The sequence below is a fragment of the Gossypium hirsutum genome, chromosome A01 (assembly GCF_007990345.1).
Source record: "Gossypium hirsutum isolate 1008001.06 chromosome A01, Gossypium_hirsutum_v2.1, whole genome shotgun sequence".
NCBI classification, from domain to species: Eukaryota; Viridiplantae; Streptophyta; class Magnoliopsida; order Malvales; family Malvaceae; genus Gossypium; species Gossypium hirsutum.
The window spans coordinates 87,508,541-87,520,456 of NC_053424.1; the positions used below are offsets into that span (position 1 = coordinate 87,508,541).

At 35.0% G+C, this 11,916-nt stretch overlaps 1 protein-coding gene across 2 annotated transcripts; it reads right to left on the reverse strand.

Annotated features, from left to right (window-relative positions):
* Window positions 1-7,807: 7,807 nt before the first annotated feature.
* Window positions 7,808-11,854, reverse strand: LOC107903626 (E3 ubiquitin protein ligase RIE1). 2 transcript variants are annotated; one of them, XM_016829723.2, is made up of 5 exons: window positions 10,989-11,854; window positions 9,661-9,780; window positions 9,131-9,263; window positions 8,876-9,034; window positions 7,808-8,263 (listed from the first exon to the last, which is right to left on the reverse strand). In XM_016829723.2, exons 1-5 carry the CDS (start codon window positions 11,465-11,467, stop codon window positions 8,102-8,104), a joined length of 1,053 nt encoding a protein of 350 aa, XP_016685212.2. In that variant the 5' UTR covers window positions 11,468-11,854; the 3' UTR covers window positions 7,808-8,101. The 2 variants fall into 2 exon arrangements, with proteins under 2 accessions (XP_016685212.2, XP_040951998.1); XM_041096064.1 differs by lacking the exon at window positions 9,661-9,780 and having other exon boundaries at window positions 10,989-11,852.
* Window positions 11,855-11,916: the final 62 nt, after the last annotated feature.

Below are 11,916 nucleotides of genomic sequence, written 5' to 3' on the forward strand. Positions count from 1 at the left end.
GTTGAGAGGGGTTGATTTTTTCATGATTAAAGCTTGATTTTTGCTTGATTTGTGGCATGGGTTGGACAGAAACTATAGGGTTTGACTGGGGCTGATTTATGATTTTTTTACACATGTAAGGACCCTCAAATAATTATTCCAAAGTTGATTGAGCTGCTCTACCAAGTCATTTCCGAATTTGGGCTTTTTCCCCCTTAATGGAGGGTTTGGGCTCCAGTGTAGAAGGCAGACTTATTCTTTTCACCAACCCACTTCCAAGTTGGGTTTAAATAATTTTATTGAGTCTAATGTTTTAGCTCGTTGTCCCATGCTGATTGATATTCAGCTCATGTGCATGTGTCACCCATACTGGCTTCCAACATCGACAAATCAATGTACCAAGCTGCAGCAATTATAGCATAAATTATGAAACTTTCAAAATGTAGCAACCTAGAGTAGAATTATGTGAATTTAGCACCAAATTACTCAAAAATTATAATATTGCTTGACAAAATTCTCAATATGTACTAAAAACACATAAATAGTTATCAAAATACTCAGGATTTGCATAAATTCTAAGTAAAAAGGTGTTCTACAAATCTACATAATTTAGAGTTATCACACGATTGTGTAACTAGATCGTATAATAGGTTGAGACTGTGTGGCCTTGACTCACACTGCCGTGTAACTCACTGAGGTCGTATGGGTCAAAGTGTAAAATTTCAACAATGTCACACAGTCATGTGGCTGGGACATGTAACTAACTATGACCGTGTAACCTAATTGCCATAAAAAATCTAGTGGCACACGATTGTGTCCACCATCCACGTGTAACACACGGTCATGTGGTAAACTGTGTAACCCAAAACTTACCTAAAAGGTGCATAGCTCAAATCTTCTATTCATGATATCACAACCACATATAAATACATACCATATTAGCTTAAAATCTTGTTCAACACTTACAAATCATAACCAAAACATATCACAAAAACATCGTATTTGTGCCTAACCAATATGTCATTTTGGTACCATCATAACCAAGTTATTTAATTAACAACCATTCACCATGTTAACAACATAAACCTATAATATTATTTACCTACCATCAAAGTCCATTTTGCCTAATTTTATCAAATCACAATCAAACACTGACCATTAGGGTCTTAATCATTCAACTACCTTTTTGGCACATATGTCACAACATTACATTCAAGCATTACCTAAAATCATTCTCAATCTTGATTCAACACCCAGAATACATCAACTATACACACACACACACAAAAATATATATACCATTCATACCACTAGCATATCACAAAAACTTTTAAGGTTCCCATTACATATATACACCATTATCATCACATTACAACATCAACCTTTAAAACTCAAACACATGATCCAAAATAACCTATATACATGCCACATAACCGAAATAAAAATGATTTCAAAATCTACAAAGACTGAAGCTTGGTAGTGTGAGCATTAGAGTTGATCCGACAGATTTGTTTCGCAAAATGTCACTACAAAAAACAGAAAATGAAACAAAGTAAGCTTTTAATAGCTTAATAAGTTCACGAGATTAAATTTACTTATAACTTACCTTAAATCATATATATGCAATAATTAAATAACATGATACTATAGCCTGACATAATAATTCAAAAATAAACAAGTGAGTTCATCGTATACAAATTCATTGAATATTTCAATATCAACAATGACATTCAAGTTATTTCGATCACAAAACATCATTATTTCATTTATTCACATATTTGAATAACCCGATGAACTATAGCAAAAATAACTCGAATACTCGTGTAAATATCTCAAAGAGCACCGTAGTGCTGAACAAGGGCACAAATGTGCATACAGGGGCACCTTAGTGCAAATAGTATAAGCATGCAACTAACCCTATTGACATATCAATCATATCCTAATCGTTTACTATGTTCAAATAGGCATTTATACAGAATTCTGAAAATTTACAAAACAGGAGCACTTCCATGTTTATCCAAAACACATTTCACAAGTAAATCATATTCATTAAATAACCACATGAATCGTGTTTCACAAGTATAAAGATATTTTAATTAGATCATTTATCACCTTAATATTAATTTATAACATTTCAAAATTTCAATCTAACAATGCATACAAATATATATACTTTCACAATCAATACATATAAGCATAATTCTATATCCTATGAACTTACCTAGTATTATTAGTTATCAAGTTGAGTCGTAGGAACTATTATACAATTTTTCCTTTTCCTCATTTTTAACCAATTATTCCAAATTTTGATCTAAATAATAATTAAGCTCAAAATATCAATTTCAAATACCTTAACATATAAAAATATATGCATATGACCCATTAATTTAGTCCCTAAAGCTAAAACCTTTATAACTTTCACAATTAAACCCGCAATTCTAAATCCGCTTACTTATACATCCTTAAACAACTCTCAAGTATTTAAAATTTTAGAAATTCCATACTATTATTAACACATTTTCATTTTAGTCCCTAAACTCAAAACTAACAATAACCACTTTATGAATTAGTTTTATTTAACAACCAAGCTTTTAAATATATCAATAAACATCAAGAACTTCCAAAAATCACTAATGGTAACTTTTAAAAACTTTAACAGTCTTACGAAATAGTCCTCGGGCTAGCTAAATTAAGCTACAACGATCTCAAAAACATAAAATTACGAAAACTGAACTTAGAATTAGCTTACTTGCAAGAGGAGAAGCTTGGCCGAAACTTCAAAGTTTTCAACAATGGTGGAACAGGTGAAAGAAAAAGAAATAAAGAAGATTGCTGTTTCATGTTTTACTTATTATTATAACTTTAAAATAACACATAAATTATAACAAATACACATTAACCGTCCACCTTTAAATAAAAATGGCTTAATTGCCATTTAAAACCTTGAAAATTTTTTAAAATGTGACGCCCCAAATATTTAATAATTATTTTTTTATGTTGTATTGCATAAATGCATGCTTGCTTCAGTGGTTAAGTGTCCTGAGAAGTATTGAACAACTCCTGAGTTCAAGCCTTGGCTTGTACAAAATTTTATTTTTACTTGAATAAACCCTGTCTCTGGTCAATAGACTTCTTAAATAAATGTGGATAAAACATGACAAAAATGGGTTGTTGGTCTAGGGGTAAGTGGCGTATGGAGTGTTTCTTGGGGTTTGAGGTTCGAGGCTTGACGATGTAAAAGGAGTATTTTATTTTGCTACAAGTGCCATGGAAGTGTCCTAGGTTGACCGAAACTGAGGTGTTTGGATGGACTTGGACTTGTGTTTGAGTGGGTAGTGTATAGCCGAAATTGAGGAGAAAATAGTGGGATTGGACAGAGTAGTGTTCGGTGGAGAGATTTGTGGAGGATTTTGGGGAGGCGATCATGGGGAGTTGAGAAGAGAGGGAGTGTTGTGCCAATTGGGGATTCTAGGCACTCATTAAAATAGGTTTTGGTAAGTTTTGGCACTTCCTTTAGTTGCTTCTTTTCTTTGGAAACCGAGTGGTGCCTAGGGAGTTTTTGTTATGTTTTCATTTGTGCTTTCGGGTTGGATTTTGGGTTTTTTTTCCCCTTACAGATTCCTCCCTTATCCTCTCTCAAATTGTTCAACTTTTTGCTCCTGGGTCTAATCGATTCTCTTCTCTTCTCTACTTCCCCATACCTTGGCCGAATATTGTAGGGGTTATTTCGTGTTGCATTTTCTTCAAGTCTTGCTCTTTTTCCTCCACCATTCTGGTCTATTGTGTTGCCGAATATTGCTTCTTTCCCCCTTTCTCTTATTTTCGGTTTTGGGTAATCTTGTTTACTTCTCTGTCGATTTCCTTCCTCCATTCTTCCTCTTTCCTCCAACAGGCATGCGTTGGTCAAATATCATATGACAAGTCCCTGTTTTGCATCTGCCCTTTCAACTTTTCTCCTATTTTCTTCTCTTATTGCTGATTCTTACCTCCTCTCTATTATTGTTGGTGCTCCTTTTGATTTTTAGAACTTCTCGAGGAGTGAAGGAGTTTACAAGTGTTATTGAAGCGATCAAATATCTCTCTACACTCGATTACAGGTAACTTGGCCTTTATTTATCACGTGTTAATCTTTGGTGCATGGCTTGTGTTATAGGGTGTTCACCGATTGCCTTACTTTCCCCTATCTCTAGTTTTGTGTTTTCAATAAAGCCAGTATATGTGGATTCAAGCCTTGTGTTTTTGTAATCATCATTAATGGATTTCGCTGGTAATGCAGCTATTCGACAAGAAGGGTGGTATCAACCTTCGTCAGCAGTTTAGCGAGCTAAACCACACTCATTCTTCAATCAAGGCAAGTATCTAATATTTTGGGTTAAGTATTAAAAAGGAGGGTGATTTACCCTATTGCCAAACGGCTAATTGAATGCCTTGAATAAATGTAGGTTTTGGTGCTCGTGGACTTCTAGCACTCTTCGCAAACAGATGTGTAACCACACTGCCATAAATCAGTAAAAGTCGAAATAGGTGACCGTCGACACTACACAAGCATGCGCTCGCTCTTGTGGTAATCCGAATGCCTAAACGTAGGCGTAAGATCGTTAAGGCCGGTCATGAGCGGTTTCATAGTCTAAGGCCGATTTGGGCCATGATGGGTGAAATGGGCCTGTGGGCCCCACACAAGTAAACCACACAAAAGTATGGAGAATATTTGGCCAGGTTGTGTAGCTCACACGGCCAAGGCCATTTCTGGGCCATGTGGGCCACACGGTTGTGTGAGCCCACATGGGCCAACAGTATGGACCTTGGGCCCATTTTCACTGTTTGACTGTTAAGGTTGCACGGGTCACCCAAGACGACTATGGACCTATTGTTGGGTCGGTAAGCATGGCTAGGCCCTAAAATTGATAAATGATTGTTATGCCCCTATGAGGTAAAATAACTATTATGCCCTTATGAGATATATGACTGTATTGAGCATGCCATTTTATACATGTTGCATACATGCATGATATTATGATATGTTGCATGGGGATGGGTTATTATGATTGGAGGAAGTGTACTATACTAGCAGCTCTGCTGCAACTACTGTTTAGTGCCGCAACCTGTGCTATTTCTGGAGTTTAGGAATGAGTGGGTTGATTTTATCCCCACATGGTGTGTAGGGCTGGACGAAGTGGTGTGTAGGGCTGGACGGAGTGGTGTGTAGAGGATGGATGGGTAGGATTTCTGATGACATATCTGTACTGTGACCGCTATTGAATTGGGCTAAAGCACACACTAATGCTGATACTGTAATGGGCTAAGGCCCTAACTGAAACTAAATTGTTACTGATACGGGCTTAGGCCCAGACGGTATTTGCCTACTGCATGATTTACTGTTCGTTTATAAAAGGGATTACACACTGAGTTTTCGTAAACTTACCCTTCTGCTTATCCGCGCAGGTTATCCCCTGTCTTATACGGGTCGGTACTGCAAGGGACTCAAAGGTGGCCACACAACTGCATGGACTTCCTTATTGGATTTTAATTTATACGTATTTTAATTTGGGTATTTTTATGTAATAAGGCCTCTTAAATTTTTTATCGTTAATCTGGGTTTTAATCTTGATTTTTCTTTGCTAGCAGTAGGACGCGAGTTTTCAAAAGATAAATGTTTTCTTTTAAAACGCCACGTTTATGCAACATGTTTAATGAGCTTCCTCAAGAAAGAACGTTTTCAAGTTAATAACAATTTGATTAACAATTTGCTAAATGAATTTTAACAATGGATAAGACATTCTATAAATTTCGTTAAGAACACAAAAAGGTTAAATATAGAATGGGTTTTTCAACAATATCATATTTTGCGAAAAACACTTCAATGTGACGTCGCCAGATTCGGCCATAACGTCTGGGCCAGGTTTGGGGTGTTACATAAAGCCTTTTTGTTAATAAAAATTAATAACTATTAAGTTTTAGGATTTTTACGATTTAATCTTATACCTTTATTTCTAACCCTTCACTAGAATTACTAGATCAGAACTTAATATAACTCTAATAGACTCGTAAATATTATAAAATAATATTTACTGACTCAATTATCAAAAATCGAGGTTTCGAAACTATCATTTCTGATACCATTGGAAAACTAGTTGTTATGCTGCTAGGGGCCCCGACCCCTAAAGTGGGAAATTTTCCATTAAAATTTTTAAAATTTTAAATTAGTAAAGTTAAAATTGCACTTTGGCCACCTAAGAATGATAAAAATTTAATTTAATCCTTCACAAATTATAAAAATATAGACTATTAAAATGGTGAAATTACATTTTTACTATCATAAAAATTACAATTTTATTTTGCCCTCCTAAATAAAATTTAGGCTTCATCCTTGAAAGCTTCATAAGGTGCCATCCGAATACTCAATGGATAGCTATTATTATAAGTGAATTGAACCAATGGAAAATATATCTTCCAACTAACCTCGAACTCGATAAAAGATTCTAAAGTTAACCTTCTAGAATCTACATTTTATACACATGTTCAATTCAAGTTCAAGATTATACAATTTATGGATTTCACAAGGATTTACCTGAATGACTCTTTTAGACTACTCGTCCATTTGAGGATGAAAGATCGTATTAAAATTTATTGCATTTTAAGGATTTATATGAACCAATTTAGTTATTTTTTCAAAAAAGGAATCAAAATGTAAATCCAATATATAATAAAGGAATCACCGTGATACTTTTATAGTTAGGTGTCTTTTAGTAGATCATATTCATTTTATTTGATGTCTTTTTAATTTAAAAAGTTAAACTTATTAAGGCTTCGTTTGGATGGGCGATTGACTGTGGTGCGGTGCGTTTAACTTACTTTTTGTCTCACGCTACAGTATCGCTACAGTATCTAATCTCACCGCCACCGCTGTTTTTACACTAACCGCAGCTAAACGCACCGCCCATCTAAACTCACTCTAAGTTTATTTCTTAAATAACATAAAATATCATTAAAATTAGTAAAAGTACATTTTATTTTTAAATTTACTTTAAGAAAATAAGTTTCATTAACATGCAATCAAATATACATTGAAGTGTCAAAGGTAATAATAGAATTGGATTGAAAACTTGACTGTTGAATGAATAAATATGTAGCGAAATCTCAAACTGGTTTGTGGAGTTAAAAAATTTTATTACTTATGTACTAAATAATTATAAAAATTAAAAGTTGAATTATTTAAACTTTTAAATAAAATATTATTTTATTGTTTAAATTATTCAACTTTTTTTTAAAGTGTAACAAGTACAGCCCAAACAAAATATAAATACAAATTAAGTCACAAATTGAACTACTAGACTAACGCTCACACACGTGATGGGATAACTAGGCTAAAACTCACACATGTGATGGGATTCAAAGACTTACATATATATATAATTATGCATAGTAAATCTCGAATCTAAACATTCATAAATTGAACAATTAAACCAAGACCTTATCCACAATTATTTAACTTTTTTTTAATTTAAGAGCTTGATTGAATATGTAAAAGTGAAACTTGTTTTCAAATTTTCAAAATATACTTTTTATATTTTATATTATTAAATATATTTATATATTTTTTACAAATATAATTATATTTTTATTTTTGTATGATTTATTTTTAATATTACTTTTAATAATTATTTTTACCTCAGAAACTTCCACGTCTATTTTTAATTAGAAAATCATTTATCAAAACAAAATAGTCACAAATACTATAATTTTAACATTTTAAAAGGCTTGAATTTTAAGAAGTGTTCATTTTTTATTTTCTAATATTAAATTAAATGATAAAATTGCCAGAAACTGATTAAGCCAAATAATATTCCATTCTACAATAATGACGCAAAGTACAACAGAACATTTGAAGAATGAAAATCATTCCATTCTTGACTGTAGAGAATGTTGAACAACTAAAGATTTAGGAAGGACCAAAGAAAAATCAAACTCCAAAAGGCCAATTAAAATTTAAAATGAAAAGAAAAAGGCTAAGATATTCAAACAGTGTTATTGCTCTTCTTGATTTGGTTTCTACTGTACATATGCAGAAAGTATAAGCATTTGAATTGGGTCTGACATTTGGGGGATCCGAGTTTTTTTACCATCATACTTGTTCAGTTCCCTTCAAAATATTGTACTTGCAAAGGGGGCATGTTGCATTCATCTTCAGCCATTTCACAATGCATGTTGAATGAAAATGGTGGTTGCAAGGGAGAGCATGGAGGTCCACCCCATCTTCATACGAGCATAGACATATACAGCATTCCTACAATGACGACCAAAAACAAAAAAAAAAGGACATTGATAGTAAAGTAATCGATCAAAGGAGTTGCATTCTTTCAAATATGTATTGACAAACATCAGCAGCGCCAAGGAAATCAAAAAGAAGGGCATGTGCCTGCCTACGAGATCCCTACTCTGCCTGTCAAGTCAACCCAAATGGCACATAAGGGACCAACTGGGGCTGCAACCCCCAAAACAAGGAACCTAAGAAGCTACCCAAGCAACCTCTCTTCACTACACCTTATCCTTACTCTGCTGTTTTATCCTCTTCCCTCCGGCACCCTCAACCTCCTCTCTCTATTTTCCAGGTGGTCAGACCACCCAAACAATGGCCACCTCTACTGATCTCAACAATAAGTAAGTGGTAAAAATCCAATTCAGTTGGATGTTGAGAGTCATTTTTTTGTTTCCTTTTTGACAAAAGAAAACAAGATGTGATAACTCATCACATTACTACAGGAGCATGATTGTTTGCCGTGGAATAGCCTTAAAAGAACAAATGTGCAAGACAGGGAGGGAATAGGACAACAATAATGTGATGGATCAACATCATTGCAAACAAAAATAGTAGTTCCATGATAATGCCGTAACTTACTGCATCCTCAGGTAGGAGTATGCGCTCATTTGCCAAATATCCACTGCTTGTTTCTATGGGAACCATTTTTCCTGCCCCCACGCTAGGCTTCTCACCAATGTTTATAAACTGAAATCTGTATTTTGGAAGAATGCTAAGATCTGCTTCAGATGCACCTTCCTAATCAATAGCACAAATAAAGAAGAAGCCATTACACTATGACCTATTTGTTTAAAATTTCTCAGTCAGTATAACTAGTAAGTGATTTATTCATACCTGGCCTGCAACAGCATAAAGAACTGCAATGATGCATGGCAAGCAGCAACATAAAGCAATCCCAATCAAACATGCCAAAACAACACAAAAGATTGCAAAGAACACATCAAATGCCAGAAAAACCACAGCCAACCTGCAGATATCGGAGATAGAGATCCTGAAGTCATTCTCAATTACACCATAGTACAATAGATGCCTCAAACAATAAAAGACAAGCTAAATCGTAGAAACTATATCTGAAAATATGGAATGGTAAACTAACAGCTAAAGCCTTTCTACCAATTCTCTTTTGATTCATTTATGGCACGGATTGAGAAACAGGAAAATATATTCTAATTATGGAGACAATATTGAAAGTAAATCATATAAGAGTGAGATACTTAATAACTCCAGTGCAATTTTTAAATAGCTCAAGAAATGAAGGCAGAAAACTCCTGCATAAATTTCTTGTCTCCATTGGGCTGAAATGATAATGAATATATGTCAAAACTGACAAATAAGTTGCTTGTCAAATAACAGACTTGGCATACCAGTACAAGCGTGGAGCCTGTTGTAGAAGGATATTGCCACCAGAAATTACCCAATAGAAGCCCACTATCCACCAGATAAATGATGCCAGGGTATTCACTGATTCACATCGTTTAGTTACACTGGCATTCACCATTAAACCAGTATGAGAATACTAATTCCACTATCTTACATCATAGTCACTAAAACAGAAAATAAATGCAAAATCTAGAGGGGATTGGGAAATACAAGAAAAAATTCACTCAAATGACAATATGGCAACAATTTTACATTATCAAAATAAATATCAATACTACTCTATGTTGTTAGTACATCAGTTGGAATGACAGTTAACATCAACTCAGTTTGTAAAATTACCGAAAGAAGAGAGAGAAAGAAAATAATAAAACTAGGTATATTTTAGCAATTTGTATTCCAACAATCTGGACTTGGCGCACACATCTTTTTATACCGTCATGGTAAAAATTAATTAGGGTATCTTCAGCTGGAAATTCCTCGGAATTTATCCAGCTAGACTCAAATCATGGTGATGGTCTGCGTTAAGCAGCTTCTTCAGTGTAGTTTAGTTGAAACAAAGACAGACATTCAGTTTCACTTTTCAGAGAAGAATAATTTTCTATCATAAACTTGAATGGGAGTTCTACATTTAGGGCATTGATACCTGCCTCAAAAATCACATTCCACCATTCAATAGTTAACCCAGACGAAAACCGCACACCATTTTCTCAATTCTCCATCTTGCATAAAGGGGGAAAAGGCTCCTTACTTCAATACTAGTTATTCTACCATTATGTAAAGATCAATGCTTAGTCTTTTCAATAGTTATCAGCACTTACTTTTCAGAAGCCATGGTTCTGGTTCTAGTATTCAAATACCCAAAGTGGACCAATTTGCCCCACTCAGAAATATTCCAGGAGTTTAAAAGGTTCCACACACCTTGAAACCAACTATCTTCCCGCGAACAAAAAAAAAAAAGTGGCATACTAGAACAAATGATAACACCAAAAGAAAGCCTCTCAATTCCATGAGAATAACTATAAAGATCATACAAAGAAAGCCTCTCAATTCCATGAGAATAACTATAAAGATCATACTCAAACCCTTATCTAATTCATCTAAAACCCCAATTGAACTAAAACCCTCATCCAATTTAGCACGAATAACCAAACAATGCTTTCTCCAATATTCTGACTTAAAAAGCATAAAAATAATTCATCCTCATTATTAACATCTCAAAAGATCAAATTGAACACCAAAGAAAAGAATCCTTGTAATTAAAAGAATAAGAGCCAAATCAAAATTGAAGTCAAAGGATAGTATAACAACAGACCTTGATTGATTCGAATCTTCATCATCTTCACTATCAGTAACATCTTCTCCTCTCTCCTCACGCCTACCAGATGCTCTTCTAGCGTTCCTTCTCTTGTATTCTAACCACACCAAGACAACATGCACCGAGCACTGCAAAGCATACCCACATATCCACACTCTAACAGGAGTGTTAGGCTTCTCATTCACCGTACAGATCAACATCACCACCGACACCACCACGAACGCCGTGTTCCACAGAATATCCAAGGCCACCACAGGCTTCGAGTACCCCCAGTCCGCCCGGCGCTCCTCCAACTCGCGTGCCGCGGTCTCCCTCACAAGCATGGACGCGCCACGGCGTCCGGTGACCCGCCCCAACAAAAGAGCCAGCGCGGAAGAGCGAGCCGCGGAGGCATCAGACTGGCGCATGCGGAGGAGGGGCGCGTGAGGATCAGACGCCGACGTAGTTGTGGCGTCGGATAAAGAAGTGGAAGACATGGGTGGGAATTCGATAGAGGGGATTTGTTAAAAAAAGTGGAGGGTTTTAGAAAAAGAAAATACACATATCTATCTGAACTACTATTAGCAAAAGAAACACTATCTTTTGTTTTTCTTGACAAAAAGGAAGGAAGGAAGAAAGCGAGAGAATCAGAAAAGAGAAAGCGAGAGGATCAGAAAAGAAGGGAAACTGAATCTTGAAAGGAAAGTTATGGAAAATTATAGAAAGAGATGAAGGAAGAGCTTCCAGTTTAGACTTCAATTTAAAGACCTTTTCACTTTGGACTTTGAGAGCTGACTGTTAGATAGATGGTAAAATGGCTGCCTTTTGTAATTGTTCCTTCAAACTTGATGCTGCTGCATCCCATATTCTATTTCTCTGTCTTTTTTTCAAAAAATAAAATTTTATTTCTATATTTCAGCAAAAAACCACATCTACGTGGAACAAA

Excerpts from the sequence above, each read along its gene's own strand:
- LOC107903626 (XM_016829723.2), bottom strand. The coding sequence starts at position 11,467 with ATGTCTTCCACTTCTTTATCCGACGCCACAACTACGTCGGCGTCTGAT. Across the intron at positions 9,264-9,660 it reads CAGGCTCCACGCTTGTACTG|GTTGGCTGTGGTTTTTCTGG; the intron begins GTATGCCAAGTC and ends CGATATCTGCAG. Across the intron at positions 9,035-9,130 it reads TTTATGCTGTTGCAGGCCAG|GAAGGTGCATCTGAAGCAGA; the intron begins GTATGAATAAAT and ends GCTATTGATTAG.